Source organism: Astyanax mexicanus, chromosome 7 (genome assembly GCF_023375975.1).
Source record: "Astyanax mexicanus isolate ESR-SI-001 chromosome 7, AstMex3_surface, whole genome shotgun sequence".
NCBI lineage: Eukaryota > Metazoa > Chordata > Actinopteri > Characiformes > Acestrorhamphidae > Astyanax > Astyanax mexicanus.
This window is the reverse complement of record NC_064414.1, coordinates 54,772,052-54,797,204: the sequence shown is the minus strand read 5'-3', so window position 1 is coordinate 54,797,204 and position 25,153 is coordinate 54,772,052. Positions and strand designations below refer to the sequence as shown.

General features: G+C 36.4%; 2 protein-coding genes across 2 annotated transcripts in view; one reads left to right on the top strand and one right to left on the bottom strand.

Annotated features, from left to right (window-relative positions):
- Window positions 1–2,860, bottom strand: part of stox2a (storkhead box 2a) — a 94,312-nt gene extending 91,452 nt beyond the window's left edge. Inside the window, exon 1 of the mRNA XM_022665867.2 lies at window positions 768–2,860. Coding sequence (XP_022521588.2) covers window positions 768–1,089 — 322 coding nt within the window. The 5' untranslated portion in view covers window positions 1,090–2,860. The remainder of the gene's footprint in view (window positions 1–767) is intronic.
- Window positions 2,861–8,478: 5,618 nt separating this feature from the next.
- On the top strand, window positions 8,479–20,776 carry tmem134 (transmembrane protein 134). Its single transcript, XM_022665869.2, has 8 exons — window positions 8,479–8,688; window positions 14,656–14,900; window positions 16,091–16,158; window positions 16,366–16,452; window positions 17,390–17,466; window positions 18,226–18,270; window positions 19,443–19,496; window positions 19,958–20,776. Exons 2-8 carry the CDS (start codon window positions 14,694–14,696, stop codon window positions 20,038–20,040), a joined length of 621 nt encoding a protein of 206 aa, XP_022521590.2. The 5' UTR covers window positions 8,479–8,688; window positions 14,656–14,693; the 3' UTR covers window positions 20,041–20,776.
- Window positions 20,777–25,153: the final 4,377 nt, after the last annotated feature.

Below are 25,153 nucleotides of genomic sequence, written 5' to 3'. Positions count from 1 at the left end.
TCATATTCCAATTACTGCAGAGTTTATCAGAACCTGATCAAAGTGTTTAAATTAACTTGGGTAAGGAGATAATGTGAATTCTCAGAGTTAATACTATTAGTGTCTCATTAAATCATCTTCAGATCTTCTATTCGTGGACATGTTTCCATCGTGTTGGGATGTGCAAAATCAAATCATATAATGCATCATTATCAATGGCTTTTGCTAACAGTGTGAACTTTGGACAATGCTAATAGTGCTGGGGAAAAAAATTGGAATTTTGATTGGATTTACCATTAAACAGTGGTAATTAGTGATTAATTGTTAATAATGTAAACAATGCATATTTTAGCACATCAAAATTAGCGTGTAAAATATTATGTATCTTTATACACGATTTTTGCAATAGTATCATTTGGTATCGAGTATTGTGATACTTAAGTTAATACCAGTATGGAAATCAAACAATAGATAATACATCATTGATATGTTGTATCCATTTGACACAATCCATCTTTAAATGAAGTGAATTCGGTGCATGACTTCATTTACCACAACTTTACAGCTGCGTCCCAATTGCATTGAGTATGTAGTATGTATGTAACTTCGTAAGTATGTTAATATTTTGCACACTACTAAGACTACTAAGTGTAGTTAATAGTCTATAAGTTATGTGTAGTACACAAATGGGACACAGCCCAGGCAACATCAATCATCCAATTAACCCCTGCAACCATAACAGCGCCCCCTAGTGATGCATATAAGAAACTGCAGCCTCTTAGACTCACCGATGCACTGGATCTCGAAACCGCGTGGGGCTTTGAGGGCCCGCCGGGTCCAGCCCTCCCTCAGAACCTCCAGGTGCTCCTCCTTGCCCTGGATGAGCAGGACGTGTTCGTCAATCCAGCCGAGGAAGAAGGTCTCCTCCACCGCCTCCGTCACCTTCTTGTTCCAGAAGTGCTGCATGTTCTCCGCCTTGAAGTCGGCGAAGATCTCGTAGCCCGTGTGTCGGTGCTGCAGTTCGTCCGTCGCGGCGGCCTCTGGCTCCGCCCCCACGCGCCGCAGGACGATGGCCAACGAGTGCGGGGCGATCTGTAGGAACCTCTCCATCGTGCACTCTCGCACAGGTGCTTTCACACGCAGTCACAACTTCACCACCATGCCATCACAACCCCCCGACCCTGCCCCCCCTTTACACAGCTCGAGTCCACCTTCACCTCCCTCCGGTCCTCGCCCACCGCATGGCTTCGTTCCCAACCACACGCTTGCGTTCTGCAACTCGGCGGCCTTTGTAGTGCACACTTCAGAACACACACGAACACTAGTGTGCTGGAACTAAAATCGTTAGGTATACTGGTGCGCTAAATATAGAATACTAGAAAACACAAGTTTGGGCCTATGCCTTTCGTGCACTTTATCAAGAAACGCAACAATTAATACTCTGAGAGCAAAGATACGGAACATGAAATACGCGGAACCAGTACACTACTTACTTTCACTAGCTCAGTATTCTAGTACACAAGTATGCACGGCGTTGAGCACTCTAGTATGCAAGTACACAAGTATGCACAACATCTGACCACCCTAGTTCACAAGTAACTCAACAGCTGAACGCTCTAGTATGCAAATGCCCACCACCTTTGCCCAGTAGTACATAAGCGTGCACCAGCTTGAGCTCTCTAGTACATTTCCAAGTGCACACTAGCTGAGCATTCTAGTACTGAAGTACACCTCTCCTAAGCACCCTAGTGTGCACGTGCACACCAGTTGATCAGTTTAGTATGCAAGAACACACCACCTGTGCACCCTAGTATGCGAGTACATACCAGCTAAGCATTCTAGGACGTATAACTCTGTTATACCTAAGTGTGCACTAACTGATCCCTCTAGTACATATAAGTACACAACACCTGGGCACTAGTGCAACACTAGTGCAGAAGTGCACACCAGCTGAACTCTCTTATACTCAAGTGCACACCAGCTGAACTCTCTTATACTCAAGTGCACACCAGCTGAACTCTCTTATACTCAAGTGCCCACTAACTAAGCATTCTAGTACAAAAGTACACCTTACCTATGCACCCTAGTGTGCATGTGCACACCAGTTGATCAGTTTAGTATGCAAGTACACACTGCTTGTGCACCCTAGTATGCGAGTGTATACAAGCTAAGCATTCTAGTACGTATAACTCTGTTATACCCAAGTGTGAACTAACTGAGCATTCTAGTACACAAGTGCACACCACCTGAACTCTCTAATACTAAAGTGCACACTATCTGAGCATTCTAGTACGTAACTGTGCACTAGCTAAGCAATAGCTAAGCACTCTTGTACGTTAGTGCACACCACCTGAGCACTCTAGTGCTCTAGTGCACAAGTACGCATATTGTCTAAGCATTCTAAGCACATCAGCATGCACGAGCCAGGCATTCTAGCTAGAACAGTAGTGTGCTGCAGTCCAGCATCCTTGTACGCAGGTGTTCTAGCACAAGCAAGCGCCATCCAAGCGTTCCGGGACGTTTTTTTATATGTTCTTCTATCTTAAATAATTGGATTGTTCTGTGAGCGCGCGCTGATTGGTTTATTGGTGTATTGATCAGTGATGATCAGCAGCAGTCTCCCCGCGCGCGGATCCGCGGTAACGTTAACGGTAACGGTGGTGGCTCGGTGGCCAGTGACTCCTCACGCGCCCGTGCGTCCGTCCTCCTTCAGGTCCGCGCTCGAGCCTCGCCGCTTCCCGGCGCGTCCGTGTCACGGGCTGCGCGCGCCAGACGATAACGCCAACGCTCGTTCCGAGCGGCCAGATCAAAGCAAATATCAAACAGTGGGTTCGGGGGCGAGCTGAGAGGTTCCGCGGCTGGTCCCGGTGCTCCGCAGTCCGGTAGGTGAGAGAGAGGAACACGGGCCCACCCGTTTTCTGACAGGCCACGCCCACTGCGCAGCGATTGGCTAGTGGCGCAGGGGTGGGTGTGGACACTGGTCCCAGTGAAGTGTGTGTGTAAAAAGGTATGGTGTGGGTATAAATATGTGTGTGTGTGTGTGTGTGTGTATGTGTGTGTGTGTGTGCGTGCGTGTTGGTTCCGTGCTGCAGTTCCCAGAGCTCAGCTACGTCATCCTTGTCTTACTCCCCTGGCCCCGCCCCAAACTTACTTGGCTCCTCCCTTCACTTTCCTCCCAATCACCTATTCGGTCTGTCTGACAAATCGGTTGCCGTGGAAACGTCTTTAGACTGGCCACTTTATCAGAAACCCCTCCCTCATAGCTCCACCCTGCTGGTCTACAGCTGTAGATGTGAGAACATCTGTATCTGCACAGTGGGTTCTTGATATCCTCAAGAACTTCATCTGGGGTTAGTTCAGGTGATGGACCCAATTAAAATTATTTTTGACCTGGTACCAGTGAAACTGCCTTCCTTACCTACCTGCACAGTAGGTTGACAGTAGGTCACATAATACTGCAAAATAAGGACAGATTAAATAAAACATTTCTTTAAAAAAAAATTATGTTTGGTTAATTGTATACCCTCTTAAAAGCCCTATCCGGACGGGATTAGTTTCTCAGGGGAACGTCTGTGAAAAATATTTCACACTTCTACTCAGTGATAAATCTCCTGCATCCGGACTGCAATTGAAAAAACAGGAGGATCAGTAAGTTTTTTGGCTTTTTCAGTCATGTGACATCACGTTCAGTAGAAAATTACCCCACTCTGTCACTTCTATGCGAATAAGCTGTTTTTTGCTGAGTGTTTACCACATGTTAGTGTTAGCTTGTGCTAAATGGCAAAACACAAATGAGCTAGTTCATGCTAAACTGCGATAGAAGCACAAAACGAATTATTTGAAAGTTCTTACATCTCCCTCATCCACTCACTTGCCACAGAGAGTAGGTACAGATCCCTCCCTCAAACGAAGACTGTAGCCAGCAGATTGAAATGAAGTTTCTTTAACTGATCTAGTGGGTGGGGCTCTGGTGGGGGTTGCTGGGTGAGGGGTGGAGCCAGGGTGTTTTTTTCAGGTTTCCTTATTGTGACATCACAATAAGGGAGGAGCCATCCAAATGACTCATAGAAACAAATGAGCTTGAAGTGTTTGTGGGAGCAGTAGAGACTCTAGTGGAAATACAAAAATGCAAAAAGTGAGTTTTGCATAATAAATCCCTTTAACGGTATGGGACATGCAATACGTGGCAACCCAAACACTGTGGTGTAAATATATGATTAGAATAGCACTACTGAGGTAAATGTATGATTAAAATAGCAGCACTGAGGTAAATACATGATTAGAATAGCACTACTGAGGTAAATATATGATTACAATAGCACTGCTGGGGTAAATATATGATTGGAATAGCACTGCTGAGGTAAATGTATAATTAGAATAGCAGTGCTGAGGTAAATGTATTATTAGAATACCACTGCTGAAGTACATTCATGATTACATCCAGTCCCCTGGGTACTGCAAAAAGAATAGACTGCATTCTACAAGGCTACTGAGCTTTGAAAAAGTGGAGCTGTGCTTTCTGGAATGATGGAGCTCCAACCAAAACTTTTGTGATGCTCAAAAATGTAGTAGAAAGGATTTTTACTCTTTTTATACCCTTGATTTCAGAAGAAACTATAAATGGACGGGTGTCCCAATACTTTTGTCTTCATGGTGTTCTTCAGTCAGAGAGCCTGAAGCTCTTCTCTTGTTCTTTAACCCTCACTAACCGTAATAAAGTGAGAACAGAGGAACTGTGATCTCAGGAATGTGACCTTCTGCTCTTCCTCCGGTTCTCTGGTCTGGGTTTTCTTACTGACCACAGCTCCATTAGTTATTCAGATGAAAAGCCTGTGGAGTAATTTACCACCTATAAGACCCTCACCCACATGCTAACTCAGACCATCACCTCAGGCAGCTGTTTCAGACGCCTCAGATAGAATGAAAACCTTAATTTTCTCAGTGTGTGGGACTGGAATACATATCCATTTTAGGTACAAAGCGATAAGCCTTATATTTTTGTACTTAAACAAATAAAGGGTCATAAACTATTAATGCACCGAATATTTGGCAACTAAAAAGAGTTGGTTGAACAATTACTTGTTTATTTTATCTCACATTACAGTGTTTCCTCTAACTGTAGTATGTTTTTCAGCAGCGGTGACAGGTCCACATCACTCCACCCAACGATACTGAGTACCAGAGCAATGTTGTGTACAATGCAGGGAAAGCTGACAAACGCCAGTTCTGAGGTAAATTCATGGTTAGAATTACACTGCTGAGGTAAATGCTTAATTAGAATAGTACTGCTGAAGTCAATGTATGATTAAAATAGCATAGCTGAGGTAAATGTATGATTAGAATAGCAGTTTTGAGGTAAATTCATGATTAGAATAGCACTGCTGAGGTTAATGTATGAGTAGTATAGCAGTGCTGAGATAAATTCATGATTAGAATAGCAGTGCTGAAGTAAATGTATGATTATAATACCACTGCTAAAGTAAATGTATGATTATTAAAGTAATGTTGAGGTAAATGTATGATTAGAATAGCAGTGCAGAAGTAAATATATGATTAGAATAGCAGCGCTGAGGTACATTCATGATCAAAATACCATTGCTGAGGTAAATGTATGATTAGAATGGTCCTGCTGAAGTTAATGCACAATTAGAATAATATTGCTAAGGTAACTATATGATTAGAATAGCACTGCTGAGGTAACTGTATGATTAGAATAGCAATGCTGAGGTAAATGTATGAGTAGTATAGCAGTGCTGAGGTAAATTCATGATTACAATTCCACTGCTAAGAGATGTACATGATTAGAATAGCAGTGCTGAGGTAAATTTATGATTAGAATAGCAGTTCTGAAGTAAATTCATGATCAAAATACCACTGCTAAGATACATACATGATTAGAATAGCACTGCTAAGGTATGTATGATTAAAATAGTATGCTGAGGTAAATATATGATTAAAATAGCAGTGCTGAAGTAAATGTATGATAAGAATAGTAATGCTGAGGTTAATCTATGAGTAGAGTAGTTATGCTGAAGTAAATGTATGGTTAGAATAGCAGTGATGAGGTAAATGTGTGATTAGAATAGCTCTGCTGAGGTAAATTCATGATTAGATCCTGTCCCGCGGGTTCTGTCTCTCTCCAGACGCTGACCCACGACTACAGGGTTACAGCTTTTTATAAACAAACACATCAGAGCTCCTGAGGGAACGCACTGATACTGAGAGTGAATAAGAAACAAGGCCACTGAGATTAACTGATCTGAGAACAGCAGGAGAAAAAAAATCAGTATCTGATCAAACTCATACAATACAGAGTTTCTGAACTCTATTCACTCTATTCTACTCTACAACACCATTCAAAAGAGTGGGATCATTTTCTATTAATATAAAAAACCTGTTGTGTCAACTATTATCAATTATCAGTATTATTTATGATAAAAGTTCATACTTTTTGTATTTTTGTGAGTATACTTTAGTAAATAAATTAGAAATGTTCTACATTTTAGACTAATTGTTTTTTTTTACATTATTTACTAGAATTTAGTCAGTGTCCTTTAGAATTTAAAATAATTGTTCCAGCATTTTCATACAAAATCATTGTATTCTAGAATTTTGCCATTGTGTTCTATTCTAATATGTTAGTATTGAAGAATTTGGAATTATTGTGTTCTAGAATTTTTATTTCCTAGAATTTTTAATCATTGTGTTTAAATCTTTGTATTATAGAATTTTGAATATTTGTATTCTATATTAATCTAATTAGATTTTTTTTTTCATTCTAGTATTTAAAAAAAATGGTATCATTGTTTTTAGCAGTGGAATAAATTTTTGGAGTTTTATGTAACTCTTTTTAAAAGATTCATAATTAATTTATAAAACCACAGTTTCAATAAAATTCGAACCCTTATTTTATTTACAATAGATCAGAAACAGAAATCAATCATGGCAAAATTGAAAACTGTTTTGTGGTCGGATTAATCAAAATGAATTAATTATTTTTTTCTAATTGAATTTCGTCTGAGAGAAAATTAAAATGCCAAAATGATTAGACTTAAAACATATTAAAAAATGTAAGAAAGCATGCTTTACAAAATGCGTTATTTATACTCTTAAAATACTTATTCAACTTAATCAGGTAGCTCTGTGAAAATGGCAATAAACAAATATCAAAGAAAAGTTATATAAAGTGAAGGTTAACATTTCTGTACATGTGTAATAATGATTAATTCAGAGGAATTTATGAATATTTTATTATTACACAGTGTTTGTATTTTTAAAAATATGCTTTTCTCCCAAATACTATGTTATATTGATATTGACCCAACAGTATAAATACAGTAGAACATAAACTAAAAGCAGTTGTTATGAAAAAATAATTTAAAACAGTTTAAAATTAAATAACTGTATCACACTTTCCACTGTTTAACAGTTTAATGCTGCGCTCTAGTGGTGAGACTGAAAAGCACAGGAGGAGCTCAAATGTTACTTAATAATCGGGCTGGAAAACAAGTGCTGTAAAATGTTTTTTATTTTTTTCCCAGGAAAACACGGGACTGACTTTGAGTTTGATATAACACAGTGGATCAACACAAGCAGATGACACGTCTCTCACAATTGTGTTGAAAACTTCATTATTTCATTTTTTCCATTTACTTTGGTGAAGAAAAAAAAATCCTTTTTTTATCTTTAAGTTTTTAATTTCTGCAGAATTAAAACAAAAATCTCTCTCTTTTTTTTGGATTTTTCCATTTTTACGTTTTGTGATAAAAAATGTAATGGCATAGTTTTATTTGTGAGGTGCAGAAATAAAAAAAACTAGAAATTTGAAAAAAATGATAAAAACTCATTTCTTCTATGCTACATTAAATGGAAAGGATTAATTAATTAATTAATTAATTATTAATTAAATTAATAATTAAGAGATTTTACCTTCAATGTTCTATCTTCAAATTTAGCCTTGATTGACACTGACCATAATACATCTTTATAGTATATGAGTTTCACATTTTGAACTGTATTACTAAAAAAAAGTAAATTTTCAATGATATTCTAATGTTTTGAGATTTATTAGTACATGTATACAGCTCTAGAAAAAAATTAAGGGACCACTTCAGTTTCTGAATCAGTTTCTCTGATTTTGCTATTTATAGGTTTTTGTTTGAGTAAAATGTCATTTAGATCAGTTATTTGCAGAAAATGAGAAATGGCTGAAATACCAAAAAAAGATGCAGAGCTTTCAGACCTCAAATAATGCAAAGAAAACAAGTTCATATTCATAAAGTTTTAAGGGTTCAGAAATCAATATCTGGTGGAATAACCCTGGTGGTTTTTAATCACAGTTTTCATGCATCTTGGCATCATGTTCTCCTCCACCAGTCTTACACACTGCTTTTGGATAACTTTATGCCACTTTTAGTACATACAGTATATATAAAAAATATAGAAGTGCTGTACCTGCAGTGCGCTGCCAGGCCGCGGGGGCGCTGTGGAGCTCCGCGCTGCTGCGGGCGGAGAGGAAGCGGCTGAGGGGAGATTATCGCTCCTGTAGTAAAAGTTCCTCCAGCTGTGGAAACTTTTCCAGCTTTATACAAGTTTAAATACTCAGTTTTACTGTTTATCTTCTCTTTATACTGTTAGTTTAGAGGATTAACAGCAGAACCATGTCCTAATCTCCGCGCTGAGCCGCTCTGAGAGGGAGAAACACCGACAGTAAGTTTTAAAGTCTGAGTTTAACATTAACTACGCTTACAATGCCGTTATAATTTTTATATTCTCAGCTTTAATATAAGAATAACTGCAGCTTTATACTGTAAATACCGGGTTTAGTGATCATCGTAATGTTAAAAACAGGAGTTTATGCTTAGTTTGCTGTAGTTTTGGTGTGTTTTGAGCGATGGTAAGTTTGTTTAGTGATAAAAACAGTGAGATTATAGTTAATGTGTAACTTATTAAATGAGAACAGCTCTATAATCTTCTGTTTATAACTCTGATAATATATTTCCAGCTTTAAATGCAGCAGATTAGATATGTTTAACATATGTAAAATATGTTTAACTTTGTTGTTAGCTTAGTTTTACACAGGAGATTCAGAGCTAGCTTGGCTAATGTAGCTAAAGTTAGCTTAGCTAGGTTAACTAACTAAATAAAATGTAAGGCCCTAAAATAATAATAATATCACTAAAATGTTCATTTTACCGTGTTTTTTTTTTATAAAAATGTTTTTCACGATTTTACAAAACGTGTAATTTAAATGAATTTCAATATTATAGTTTACTACTGCCACAAAAAGTTAATATTAATATCCAAGCTGGCTTTTCAACGTTGAATTAATGTTGATGTTATGGTTGAATCAATCTTGGATTTAGTGGTGATTTTAAAAAAATATCATCGTTGATTTGGCAACGTTGTTTTAACGTTTATGAAGAAAACAAGTTCATATTCACTTAGAAACAATACTAATGTTATTTTAAGAGTAATAGTAATAATTTGTTGAAAACCCTGATTTATTTCACACCGATCACAGTTTTCTTGTGTCTTGGCATCATGGTCTCCTCCACCAGTCTTACACACTGCTTTTGGGTGAGCTTATGCCGCTGCCATATAAAAGAGTTCTTTAAATGTTTGCAAAGGTTTGTTAACTGAAATTTACTCTGCAGATTTCATATGTAAAGATATATACAATGTCCTTTTTCCCACTTTAAGAATCACATTAACAGTGAGTCTATTAATTTAGTTAAAATGATTGATTGATAATGCCAGACTGTTATTGTTGTTCATTTTTAACTACATTGACTTTATAAGCCTAGTTAAATGAACCAGTCAGAAAAAAATTGTGTATTCACTAAATACATTTGGCAGGAATTATATATGTAATGTATATTTATAATGTAAATTCTATTAGATGTTTGTGTGAACTACACATCACAGCTTAATTTGATTAGCTATGTAACTAAAGACTGACTGACTGAGGTGTGTGGAATAAAATATCTCATAAAAAATACAGTTTTTAATCAACAAAAGAAGCTATTTAAACAAATACTTAAGTACTGAGTAAATTAGATTAGAAGTAGAGTTGATGAGGAGCTTCCTCGTCCATTCAGAGTCTATTAGCACATGAACTGAAGTGTGATAGACTCTATTCTTCTCTGATTGGTGTAAAATAAAACACTTAAGAGAAAGGGGGAGGGGGATGTGCTTCTTTTCTTTAGGAATATACAATGTTAAAAGACCAGGGCAGGGGTGGTGGTGGTGGTGGTGGTGGTGGTGGTGGCGGCGGCTCAGCAGTGCTGCTGGGGGTTTTAAACACCCCTTTCTCACAGCTGGACTAAGAATAATAATTAGTTCTGCGCTTTTGCTATAATAGAATTATAGTATGTAAGAAATGCAGACTGTAGGAGCAATTTTAAATTGTTTGCAGTAATTAACAGAAAACATAACGAAATAATGACGTGGGCATGATTATAATAAAATATTTAATTGTACAAGGAAACTTGTTTCTTTACTCTTTGAATTTTGATTTAAAGGTTCTAAATGTTATTTTTAATTGTATATTTTTTGTAAGAATTGCCCAGCCCTGTTCCGATCTGTTCAGATTCACTGATTAATGTAGCTCCAGGCTGTAGAACTGGTTGTTCTTTTTGAGGTTGGAGATAAGGGTTTATTAGAGAGCTACGCACTTCAGTAGTGCATCAGTTCCTGGTGTTTATAAGCCTGCAGATCAGAGCAGATTCCTCAGTCTAACGTCTGCTTTAGCTTCAGATCTCCTCGTTATTTTTATCAGACTAGAGCAGAGCCGTGTACAGTGAGAGAGGATCTACAGACAGAACGATTACTCTGGAGGAATTCCTGTTCAGGATTTCCTGTACTGGTACAGGAACTGTGGGACTGATGCCGGTATCCCGTATGCTTTCATGGGCATATCTGTGGATTGTAGTAAATAAATGTAAAAGCTGGCAGTATAAATCAGTGTTAATTTTATTCCAAGTAATTTTGGAGTTTTTATTTCAGGTCCATTTATCTTGACATACTTACATTATAAATATTATACACAGCCAAGTTTACATTGTGGGGAAAAAGTAAAAAACGGCTTTGTCTGCCTGTCTTTCTGCCTGTCTCTTCCTGTCTGTCCATCCAGGTGTTTATCCATTCATCAGTCAATCTGTTGGTCTTAACTGTCTGTCTTTCTATATATTAATTTGTCTATCAGTCTGTATTTGTATGTATTTCTCATATCTTTCTAGTCCAAACTTGTCCGTCCGTCCATCTGTTTGTCCGTCCATCTATTTATTGTCTGTCTATACATTCATCCGTGTATTCATTCATCTTCCCATCTATTTATCCGTCTGTCTGTTTGACTATCTGTCTATCCCTCTGTATATTTGTCCATCTGTCCAGCCATTTATCCAGCAGTGACTGTTTGTCTGTCTGTTAATCTGTCCATCCAGGTGTTTATCCATGAGTTAATCTGTCGGTCTTAACTGTCTTTCTGTCTGTCTTTCTCATTATCTGTCTAGTCTAGGGCTGCACGATTTGGGCAAAATATCTAATTGCGATTTTTCCACAGAATATTGCGATTGCGATTTAAATTGCGATTATTTTTAATCCATCAAAAACCTAAACCTGTATTAGTGGTTACCATACCTATCAAATAAATTTATAAACTTCTTCCACATAAAATATTCACAGGTATCTCAGATTAAATGCAGTTTTCAGTTTTATTTTTAAATTGCAAGTAACAACAAAATAAATAACAAGGTTTAACTGCAACATCAGTAACTGTAAAGTCTGAGTTTTGAGATGCATTTTTACAATATAAATTAACTTAAAAGTAAATCAGTTTTTTTGCACATTAAATGCAAAAGTAGCATCATTAATGCTTGCATGCACAAAAGGTATAACTGCAACATCAGTAACTGACTGGTCCGCTGTGGACAGTAATGCCTTAGCAGAAAAGCTAAAAAAAAAGCAAAATATCGGTTTTATCCTAAACTCTTTGAGTTTTGAGATGCATTTTTACAAATAAATGAACTTAAAAGTAAATCAGTTTTTAGCTGTTAGCTTCATACTGGTAGCTACCAGTGTTGGGCACGTTACTTTGAAAAAGTAATTAGTTATAGTTATTCATTACTTCTCCAAAAAAGTAACTGAGTTACTAACAGAGTTACTCCACTATAAAAGTAATTAGTTACCAGTAAAAGTAACTAATCGCGTTACTTTTTAATATTCGCCCATCAAAAAAGGAAATCAATTATACATTTACTATTAGAAAAATAACAAACGAAAATAAACCCAAAATGTTGACAAAAATATAATCTAACGAATTTAAAAAAAATAAAACGAAATTCTCCACACAACCAAAGAAAATTACTAAAACTTGTAATACTGAAAAAAACGGAAAAAACGGAAAAACGCGTCTGGGGATGAAATTAAACATACCAAGCCACCCTCAAAGGAAATATGTATATATAAACAAAAAAAATAATGGACAAAAACAACAATCTAATGACCGTTAAAATGGTATTAATATAACAACAGCCTTGCCAAAAGAGAATAGAGCTTAGATCAGGCCCAAAACGTGCACGTTTTGCAAGAGAGAAAGAAAGAGAGAGAGAGATTTCTGGTGTGAGTTACTACTCACAGGTAAATATTCTCACGCTGTATCTGCTGTTTCTCTTTCATCTGCCTGGCGCTCATATTGTAATCCCATAGATAGTTCTGCAGTTTCTCAGTGTTTTCTGTCGTATTTTGCGGCTAGCGCGAGCGCTTTACACAAGAACTAACGCCACGGACCAGGTGCCACGCGCTCGGCACAACACCGCCCGCTGTACAACTCCGCTGTACAACAGCGCTTTTAAATTAATTTAACACGAAAATGAGGGTATTCTATCAGTAATTTCAGTTAGTTGTAGTTAGTTTTATAAACACAAAATACAGTTCGAGATAGTTATGTTATTTTCTTTTAATTGCCGTTTTTATCAGATTCAGTTAACACAAATGTTTTTCACTTTCAGTTTTCGCTATTTCGTTCGCTTTAGTGAACAATAATAATTGGTTACTTAGCAACATTATGATTAGCACACCAAAGCTTTATATAAAATAAAAATAGGAGCCCGATTTCGGGTCGGTCCTCGGGTCAGGTCAGGTTCGGGCAGAAAATCTAAGCTCTAAAAGAGAAAGCAGCAGCACCACAAACATCGGAGCAGCTAAAAAGAGCTTAACGTCCTTAATTCGGAACTTGGCTTGTCCACGGCAATCACTGAATTGATTAGAGCAGCAAATCGTCACAATTGTGCCTCACTTCACCACGCCAAACCACAGGCACAGCGGCCAGAAGCTGTTTTAACGCCGTTACTCCCAACACTGGTACAAACTGATATTTATTTATACTGTTTATATATTACTTTTATATTTTATTTAATAATCCCCAAATACTAATAAAATTACAATATAACGAATTCCAAAAGATATAAACGAAAAACGGCACGCAATAGCAGAAATAAAATAAAGAAATATTATTTCTGCCCCAAAAAGACGCGTCGTCACCCCGGCGATGTGTGCGGCGCAAACCGATTAACCCACGCGCGGAGCTTTAAACAGGCAGAGCTGCAGCTGCTGACACGCGTGCAGCACTGTGTGATTATAACAGTGTAACTTGTGGTACATCATAAAGATCATAGTGTGATTTGTTGTATTAAAACAGATCTACCTCACAGACCATTTTCTGGAGCACCATCTGACAGAGCGCAAAGGAAAGCGGAGGGAATTCTCTGCTGACCCGGCGCGAGTTCGGGCATCAAGTCAGGTTCGGGTTCGCAGACAATCTGAACTCTACAACGCATTTAAACAATTGCACAGTGTCCGCCTGGCTTTAAATTATTTTATCCAAGTCTTCCACTCATGTCCAAGCGCCACTTTAAATTTAATTCACCCTGATGTAGCTGCAATGGAGAGAGCGGCAGTGCATGCTGGCTTCGTTGCGTTGAACGCAGCCCCGCCCTCCAGTGAAAAAAATATTCAAATGAATCCAGCCCCTGCTGCATCAGGCCAATCGGAGAAGAGCAGGCGGTGTGCTCACACACACACACAAGCCTCTCAGACACAGAACAGGCGCTTTTAACCACATAAGTTGGAAACACTTGCAGGCTATTGGCTAATTCAAATCGCAGCTCCTGCGATTGAAAAATCGCGTCCATTCAAATCGCGATTTCGATTAAAAAACGATTAATCGTTCAGCCCTAGTCTAGTCCAATCTGTTATTTTATTCGTCCGTCCCATCTATACGTATACTGTCTGTGAATGATAGATGGATAAATATTTAGACAGTCAGTCAGACAGACAGACAATCAGTCGCTGTGTATTCTGTATTTCTCATTATCTGTATCTAGTCTTTCCTATTTATTCTATCTATCTATCTTTACTGTCTGTCTGTATATTCATTCATCCATCCACCTTTTTATTCAGCAATCTCTGTCTGTATGTGTTTCTCTTGTATCTGTCTGGTCTTTATTACATCTGTTTGCCCGACTGTCTCTTTTTTTTCTCTCTCTTAATATAGGTATAATCAGTGTGTAATAGTGTGTATTAGTGAAGTATGGTGTTGATCAGTATCTAATTACAGTATGTAATTAATCTTTATTATATTAAGATGTTGTTCTGGTTTATCTCTCGAACACGCAGTGATCCGTCGCCCAGTGAGAGCCTGAGGGTGTGAAGCTATGGCGGCACAGTTCACCATCGACGACGCCTTCTCATTGGAGGGTGATGATGAGGGGGTGGGGCCAGAGGGAGGTCTGGATGGATGGAAGGGTCGGGAGAAGGACCGGGATGGAGAGATGACCTTCGGCCCGCTTTCTTTCACCAAGCCTCAGAGTCTTCCCTCCGCCTCGGCCGGATCCGCCGACCACAGCAACCTGAAGTACCAGGTATCACCTCGCCGATAAAGAGCCCATAACATGTTTCTAATTTAATCACATGCTTTAATACCTTAATAATGACAGCACCAGTTCTGTGTAGTAAAATATTAATAAATAGGTAAACTGTCTGTCCTTTTTGGTGCAATGTAAAAGCATTGTATAATTAAATGAATATTACATTTAACATATTGCATACATATACAAAAGGTTTTTCACCAATCCAAAAAAAAAAAAAATATTGTTACACACTTTTAAACATCCAAATGTTCTATAAACATCCAGGAAAATGTTATATTCTTCTTTAAATCTCTCTATTTATAATAGAGAAGCGCCTCCTTCTAAAATAACATTGCTGTTCCCGTAAATGAGCTGCTGGAGCTCCTTCACAGCGTCAACCAGCAGCTCAGTTTCCTCTGCTGAGAAGAGTTTGTTGAACACGTCCAGGTAGCTGCACCGTTACAATAGCAATCCACCAAAGTCAGAGCTCACCTGACTCTTAAAGGGAATGATATTTCATGTTGCGTCCAAAATTAACCACATCCATGATAATAAAGAGAAATAATATCAGGTTTTTGTGTGATTCGAACTGCACAAGGTGTACTTTTCCTGTCATTATGAAAGCAAAGACACACTGACACCGTGCCCTAAATCAAAAGGTTTTCCACCTATCCAAAAAAACTTTTTATACACTTTTAAGCACCCATTTTTCTTTTAATTCTGTAAAAGTTCTATAAACATCCGTGGAAATTATATATCCTTTTTGAAACCACTCTTTTTGTAATAGAGCAGCCACTCCTTACTCTTAGAGTTAGCTTTGTAATGTAATTTACAGTGTAAAAATCTGTCTGTTGTAAAAGACTACTTGCACGTTTAGCATGAATAGGTGGGGCTAAACTACCATTGGCTAATATACTGTCTAGTGTTCAGTTTACTAGACCATTTTGACTACTTTTGGGAAACCTAAGGAGATTTTATGCTGTTATATTTGAAACCCTTAAGCATTAGTGTGGAGTCGATCCCCCTTTTCAGCTCAAACTGTAGTTATTGACTTTGCTGGGCTCTTTTATATTTTTTAACATGTGGGATTAGGCCTGAATTAAGCAGCAAATAGCAAAAAAAAAGTTTATTTGATTGGTTTATTTGAGGTTAAGTTAAGGTTAAAGTGTTTCATGTTTCCTTTGACATGTTTTTCCTGTCAGAACCTGGAGAATGAAGAGGTCCTGGGCAGCCCTGTGAACTCCTCCTTTAATAACTTTTTTAAAATCAGGTTTGTGTTAATTTTTGTCTGTATTTGTGATATTTAAATATGTCCTGATTAATTATCTCTATCATATTTATGTTATTTATTATATAAAAATGTTTTATACTAATCTGATCCTAATTTATTTTGCTGTAATGTGTTTTTTTTATTGTGGTTTAATTGCTGCTTTGTGTTTGTTTTAATGTGGTTGAATTGCTGCTGTGTGTGTTTTAGTGATCCAGCCACACTGTCCTACTGCAGCTCCCAGTGGTCCTTCAGCACCCTCAGCTCCGTCACACAGCTGTCTGCACGCTGCTGCGGGTACGTACACACTAGCGATGTCAGTAATGCATTACGTAGCAATAGAGCGAGGAGAGATGCATGCTTTCTGGCTCGAAATACAGACACTGTGCTGCAACAAAGTGCTTCCTAGCTTGGAAAACACAACGTCAAATTTAAAGAAATGCTTGGAGTCAAAGTGGTACACTTACAGAACAAGTCCCAAAGTCCCAAAGGTGGAGCGAAGCTTCCAGTAATGTAAGTTTTGGCAAAACTGTTATGTTGCAGTAGCAAGTAGCGTCAAAGTACCTTCAACGTAATATAGTTACTTTTAAAATCATGTAATTAATAAAGTAACTATAACCCTTTTTTTCTCTCTTTTATGGGTTTTTCTTTTTATCCACTGTGATTTTATTCCTGTCCAGAACGATCATGTACGTGTTTTTTTCGGACGTCCTCTGAGAAAATTACAGGCTGAATTATCTCCGGTAATTTTAGTCCCGTCGGGATGCACATCTCTGAGTTTCATCTCCTCGCCTTTGATAAAATTGCTATTTGTCCACTGCCACGCACCGTAATTACACTTTGAGCTTGTTATCCACGTAAACATAACAGCGAGTGGAAATGGAGGAGCTACTGAACGAGATGATGTCATGTGACCGAGAAAAAAAACCTAAAAACTCCCTGGTCTTCTTGTCGGATGCAGGAGTTTTATCACTGAGTAGAAGTGTAAATTATTTTTCACAGACATCCCCCTGAGAAACTAATCCCTTCCGGATAGGGCTTTAGTTCTAAAGGGGTAACCAGTAACCAGGGTACTTTTTTTTTTTTTTTTTTTTTTTTTTTTAAACTAACTATGCTATAATGGTACACACTCACTCGCCTTGCCTTGCCATGAGCACACTGACCAGTGTTTATTTAACCTCACTCAAAAGGTAACTCCTCACATCTCTGTTTTTTATACGCTGTGTGTGTTTAGGTGGACGTCTCACCCTTTAATAAAGAAGAACAGGAAGGTGGTGTTGGCCTCCTTTCTCCTCCTCATCACTGGAGTTGGTAAGATTTAAACACCACTATAATAAAAAAAAAAACAAGATTAACTTTTTTCTGCCAATAAACTCTAATATTGTAATCACTCTAATATATTCTCATTATATTTACCTATATAAAGTTTCACTACATTACAACTAACAACTTCTTAAAGCATTATTTAAATTTTATGGTACATTGAAGACATCTAAAAAAAAAAAAACTATATATATATAAATGTATATAATATAAATGTTAGATTGTGGCGCTTCACAACTTTCAGTTTGGCCCCTAAAAATAATTTTCTTTTAGAAATATTTTTAGAGATTCTTTGGGTTCTTTGTCTGGCGCCTCAGTTTCTCTATTTTAAAGTTGTGGTTAGAGTGAAGTGTGAGTCAGGATCCGCTGTGTTACTGATTCAGCACTAACAGCACTGACCTCAACCCTCAACTCACATATAAACCCAATAAACCTTCCTCTCAGCTGTGTGATAAAACTGCAGTTTATAACCATCTCTCTCTCTCTCACTCTCTCTCTCTGTCTCTGTCTCTCTTTCTTTCTCTCTCTGTCTCTTTCTCTCTCTCTCTCTTTTTCTCTCTCACTTTCACTCACTCTTTGTGTATCTGTCTGTCTCTCTTCCTGTGTCTCTCTCTTCCTCTTTCTCTCTCTGTCTCTCTCTTTCTTCTCTCTCTCTCTCTCTCTCTCTCTCTTCTCTCTCTCTCTCTCTCTCTCTCTCTCTCTCTCTCTCTCTCTCTCTCTCTCTCTCTCTCTCTCTCTCTCTCTCAGCTCTGATTTTCACAGGCATTGTTGTAGAGTTAAACCCTCATGCAGGTAAGATCCCAAAATAAGTTAATTGGACTGAGAGTATAAACAATATTTTAATAATCTGTTTTCCATAAATGTGTTTGTAAAAGTCTTATATTGTATTAGTCAGTGCTTCTTAAAGGATAATAATTGGTCAATCAATATGATGATGGAACAAATATACAGCTCTGGAAAAAATGAAGATAGCACTTCAGTTTCTGTATAGGTTTCTCTGATTTTGATATTTATAGTTATATATTTGAATAAGATAAATGTATCTTAACAAACTACGGAGAACATTTCTCCTAAATTCCAAATAAAAACATCAATTTGCAGAAAATGAGAAATAACAAAAAGATGCAGCGCACTCAAATAATGCAAAAAAAAAAAAGTTCATATTCATAAAGTTTTAAGAGTTCAGAAATAATCAATATTTAGTGGAATAACCCTGGTTTTTAATCACAGTTGTTTATGCATCTTGGCATCATGTTCTCCTCCACCAGTCTTACACACTGCTTTTGGATAACTTTATGCTGCTTTACTCCTGGTGCAAAAATTCAAGCAGTTCAGTTTGGTGGTTTGATGGTTTGTGATCATCCATCTTCCTCTTGATTATATTCCAGAGGTTTTCAATTTGGTAAAATCCAAAAAAACACAATTTTTAAGTGCTCTCATTTTCCCCCAGATATGTATTTAAGGAATTTTTATTATTTATTTGAAACAAAAAAAAAAACAGTGCACGTAAGTGTAAACCATGTGATCTACCAGAATGATCTAAACTTATAATAATGGGTTTTTAATTTAAATGTAAATCAAATAATCTGTGTTAGATTGGATTAAGTTTAATTAATAAATTAATATGTAAATTAGCGGTATTCGTCACTTAAAAATAATTGTATTAATCACCACAATATTCTGTGATTGATTAGAATTTAAATCATAATTTAGTTGTGTTAAATGCTGGTAAATGTGCAGTATGTTGAGCCTGTTACTAGATCCTGTTTTACTGTATTATAATATCTCAGGGTAGTTTTAATGGTTTTTAAATTAGAATATTTTAAAGTTCTGAGTTATAGAGTTTAACTGAATGATTAAATGGAGAAAATGAACACGAGTGTAGCTACATTATACTGTGTCAGGCCTGGATATTGAGCTGTGTGTTGTGCTTCACATTAACTTGTGTTTTATTTTGTTTTCAGGAGTTACAAGTGCAATTTTCTTTGTCTCTGGATTTCTTCTCTTCATTCCTGGAGGTACGTTCTGTTCTCCTTTATTCCGAGTAAGAGATACTGGAACCAGACTCATTTTCTGCAAATAAATGCTCTAAATGGCAGCATTTTATGTGAAATTTGGGGGAAGTGTTGTCTGTAGTTTATAGAATAAAACAACAATGTTCATTTTACTCAAATGTAAACCTATAAATAGCACAATCAGAGAAAATAATACAGAAACTGAAGTGGTCTTTTAATGTTTCCAGAGCTGGATATGGTGATAATGTGATCAAATTTTAAATAAAGTATGAATTTAAAGAAAGAACAAACATTTTAGCAATAGCCCCTTAGCAGTACCACTGCTGGCCACTAGGGGGCAATGACCCATATGATGAAAACCACTGTACTAGAATGTTCTGTGTGATCGGCTTGTTTTTAATAAATGTATTTTTCTCTCTCTCTTTCTCTCTCTCTCTCTTTATTTTTCTCTCTCTTTCTCTCAGTTTACCATGTGATCTATATAAGCTGTGCTGTCAGGGGCCGGCGAGGATTCAAGTTCTTTTATTTGCCGTATTTTGAGAAATGACGACGGACGCGGGCGACGAAAACGCAGGAGTGATATGAAGAAAGCTTTATTTGTACAATCTCAGATTAGAGTAATTTTGTATTTGTGTGAAAAACGCTGATAATCTGTAAAAGTCCGTAGATTTCAGGATGCAGACCTGCAACCCACTGAGCTTTACTTTGCACACAGCAGATCGTACGCCTGTAGGACAGTGTTCAGGACGGTTCATCCATTTCACTTTAATTCATTTCTGTTTCCTGTGCAGCTGAGGAGCTTTTTTTACTCAAAGTTTTAGACTGATTTCTTTTTCCTTTTTAGTTTGTTTTCTAAGCACAATTCTAGATAAATCTAGATAATTAAAAGTTTCTTACTTTATGACCCTAAAAATCCTTTGAACTGACTGCAAATCCATGGTAGGAGAAGGTCAGGAATGAAGAGGTGAGAGATCATGAGAGATAATGATCTCGTATAAAACGATTTGATGTGAAAAGATGGGTAAATCTATTGTATCTCGTGAAATATATCTAATGCCAAATCACAGATGAAGTGTCAATCCAAATAATATTAATGTTTCCCTGCACTGTTTGTGTTTTAATGTGTATAATGAACTAATACCACTACTAACACTATGAACCACTGTGCAACTCTGTGTACTTCCAGCCAGTCGATGTGGAAGAGATATCATGTGTATGTTTTTTTGTAATTTTTTAATCATTGTGACACTACAATAAACCTGTTTTTATATTTGCTTTTAAAAGCTGAGTTATTCTTTCATGATAAAATTATATGACCAGGCTTTTAAGACAACGTATTGTGCAAAAAGTTGCATAACTGCCCCTATAAACAATAAAAAGCAACTACTAAATTAAATAAACTATAAAAATCCATTCGTTTTCTGTGAATCAGCTGAAAAATGTTGGTATCAGGAATCATTTGCTTCTATGAGGCGTTTGAATGCTCCTCCCCTATTGTGATGTCGCAATAAGGAAACCTGCATAGAATGGCCCTGGCTCCACCCCTTATCCATCAACCCGCACCAGAGCCCCGCCCACTTGAAGATCAGTTGAATAAATGTATCCATTTCGATCTGCTGGTTGAAAAGCTCATACAGTACAGAGCAGGATTAGCCAGTGGATTTCATCTGAGGGAGGAATCTATACCTACTGTCCTTTGCAAGTCAGCAGATGAATGAGCTGTAAGTACTTTCAAATAATGAGTTTTGTGTTTTTATATATGTATTTTGCCATTTTCCACAAGTTTGTTTCGGATCACACGTAACATTTAAAACAATCTGTGTAATGTTATTTAGGTCCAGTCTATCAGATAATCCGCTCTGATTCGTTGAGGCCCGGACTCCTCAAGACCCCTGAATGTGTTCTGTGGTATCTGGACACCATTAAATGGTAGGTACTGACCACTGCACACCAGGAACATCCCACAAGACCTGCTGAACTGTATTGAACTGTATTGTTGCATTGAAAACCAAACACTGGATTACTATTTCAATTTTTTTTGGTTTGCTAAGGCTGCTGCGCCTGCGCACATCTCCGCAACCAGGGGGCCGCAATCAGCTCAATGTCTCCAAACAAGCTGCAAGCTGATTGGCTCTTTTTGTTGAAGGGCGGGACTTAATCCATAAATAAAATTTTCTCGTTCCAAGTAGGACATTTTAAGTGGAACGCTTTATGAGGTCGAATTTCTACTCAGAGAACCTAGAGTCTCTCCAATTAATGAGCAGTAAAGCTGAAGTATTATACACTTTATTATCACTTTTATCTATTAGTGTCTCATTAAATCAGTCATAAACACAGTACTGTATCACTTCTATCTGTGGACATGTTTCCATGAGGTTTCTATGTGCAAAATACTGTATAATATTTTTTATCAACTGGTTAACATTGCTATCAATGCTAACAGTGCTAATTTATGTAGCTAATACACAGCTCTGGAAAAAATTAAGAGACCACTTCAGTTTCTGAATCAGTTTCTCTGATTTTGCTATTTATAGGTATATGTTTGAGTAAAATGAGCATTGATGTTTTATTCTATAAACTACAGACAACATTTCTCCCAAATTCCAAATAAAAATATTCTCATTTAGAGCATTTATTTACAGAAAATGAGAAATGGCTGAAATAACAAAAAAGATGCAGAACTTTCAGACCTCAAATAATGCAAAGAAAACAAGTTCATATTCATAAAGAGATTTGAAGAATTCAGAAATTATTCCAATATTTGTTGGAATAACCCTGGTTGGTTTTTATTCACAGTTTTTTTTTCATGCATCTTGGCATCATGTTCTCCTCCACCAGTCTTACACACTGCTTTTGGATAACTTTATGCTGCTTTACTCCTGGTGCAAAAATTCAAGCAGTTCAGTTTGGTGGTTTTATGGTTTGTGATCATCCATCTTCCTCTTGATTATATTCTAGAGGTTTTCAATTTGGTAAAATCAAAGAAACTCATTATCTTTAAGTGCTCTCTTATTTTTTTTTCCAGAGCTGTATATATATATATATATATGTTTGTTTGGAACAGTTAACATCTATGGTAAATTAAATGCTGCATATAATCAGGCCTTAAATTATTATAAGAAAGAAGAAATTAGTTTCTAACTAACTTCTATTAGTTAGCATATTTTAACAAATAAATCTTATGGTATAATCCAACCACCTTTTTTTTATAAGATGAAAAAACTGAAAAAAAATGAAAATTGAGTTATTTCTTTTTTAAATTCAGATTGTGATGGGCAGACATTTCACACACAACTAAATAGACAAAATAAACTGTTTAAGTTTAACACCCAAATTTGTATTTTAAATGTATATGTTCAGAAAAATGAACTGATAGACATTACACTGACCCTAAAGCTCCAATTTAAAAGCAACAATGTGAAAATATAATTAACTGTTCCTGTAAAAACACAAGCAGACACACACTGGACGTGCTCTGCTGTACACAAACACTTTATTATTAAAGTTATGTAGTTTTTCCCCAAACAATATGAGCTATAACGTAATGCTCTCAAAAAGGTCTTCAAAACCCTTATGCAGAAACACACACACACACACACACACACACACTCCCAATACAGGCCTGTTTAAATAAATAATACAGACACACCCAGCCTCTAACAACACTCCTTTAACCCATCTCATGTGTAAAACTGTGTGCAGGTAGAGAAACCTGTAAAAACACACAGGACAGGTACATACATGTTCCAGCTAATGCAGCTCAGCTACAAACCCAACTCTTACAGACCCTCTGATACTGCGATACAGCCAACAACTAAAAATACAAACACCACTGCATTAGAATCAATTCATTCATTTATTTATTTTAATACACAAACACAAAAAATTATATTGTATTGTTTTGTATAAACAGTGACAACTGATCAAATGACAAGTAAAATATTAGTTATTCTCTGTATAAATTTATATACTTACCAATGTGCTGTCCTGCCCTAACAAACATAAATCAATCAAATCACTTATTAGATTAGCATGTCATCAATATCTATATACTATACTTAATGCACTATAACACTGCAGAGAGCGTATTATAGGGGATTTACACAAATATTTTATATTTTATTATTTTAATATTAATTCATCTCTATATGCAGCACCTAATATGTAGAGATGCACTGAATATTTGGCAACCTAAATTATATAATACACCCATTTAAGTGAGAAGGCAGAATAATTTATACCAAAACATTTGGACATTTATAATTTTTATTCCTACATAGTAAATGAATAGTGAAGTGATCCATCAGATTATTAAGGAACACATGATAAACGTGTTAAACAAACCAAAATACTCTGTAAAGAAGCCTTTAGATGCTCTTATCTGGGGAGCTGTTGCTAATTTGTGGTTTCTGAGGCAGGAAACAATGATAAACATCCTGTACAACAGAGAAAACGCTCGCTCTTCCTTCTCTGGGGCGGTCCTGATGAGTGCCAGTTTCACCATTATACAGTTTTTTTTGATGGTCTTTGAAATTATCCTCAAGTGCAGTCACTGCAAAGTTAGGTGCGTATTAATGTCTAAAGGTGCTTATTAATGTATTATATGCTTAATAAAGCCTTAATTAGACATTATTAAGGCTTTATTATTTAATCACTACTTATTATTAAGCTTTATTCTGTGTTATAAAGTGTTATTGGTGCTTAATTCGGGGTCTGTTATTGATTAAATATTTATTCAGTTCTTTTTAGTGTGTAATTAGGGATGAACAGAACCTCACTTTAGAATATGGTGCACATCTTGGTCTATTAGTGACTTATTAACCCCTTATTAACTCCCTTATAATTAACTCCAGCACAGCCATAACCTTACCATAAACTCACATAGATAAACTCAAATTCATTTTATTGTGAATTATTTTATTGCATGAAATTCATTCATTAATTCATTAATTAATTCATTCATCAACATTCATTCAATCCCAAACACAAGCACTGCTGTACAAAACGAGCCCTTTAAACATCCTGTACAGCACTGTGCAAAATCCTTACGCCACCTTTACATTTACATAACTCTATTCATCTCTGCAGTGAGATTTAACACATAACATTAATATTATAGAATCAATACAAATTAACAGACAATTCTAGATACCATTATCTAGAAAATGCTACCCCTAGTGTATCTAGTCTGGTATTATATAACATTAGAATAAACATAAATAAACACAATCAAAATGTGCTGCTGGTCAGTAAACTCACTCATTGACCACAGAACATACTAAATAAACTTATATGATATGTTATATAAACTTAATTACAGTTAGGTACTCTTATTGAGCAGATTAGAATGAACCCAAATAACCTTTTTATTGTTATATAGAGTTAGTTACAGGTAGATACTCTCACTGAATTTCCTCTGACTTTATTAATGCTTATTTGGGTTTAGTATTCTAATGTTATATAGAGTAAATTACAGGTAGATAGTCTCACTGATCACTGACTTTATTAATGTTTATTTGGGTTTAGTATTCTAATGTTATATAGAGTAAATTACAGGTAGATACTCTCATTGATCACTGACTTTATTAATGTTTATATGGGTTTAGTATTCTAATGTTATATACAGTTAATTACAGGTAGATACTCTTACTGAATTTCCA

Coding starts and splice junctions, on each gene's coding strand:
- tmem134 (XM_022665869.2), top strand. CDS start 14,694: ATGGCGGCACAGTTCACCATCGACGACGCCTTCTCATTGGAGGGTGAT. Junction 16,159..16,365: donor AATAACTTTTTTAAAATCAG/GTTTGTGTTAAT, acceptor TGTGTGTTTTAG/TGATCCAGCCACACTGTCCT. Junction 18,271..19,442: donor AGAGTTAAACCCTCATGCAG/GTAAGATCCCAA, acceptor TTTTGTTTTCAG/GAGTTACAAGTGCAATTTTC.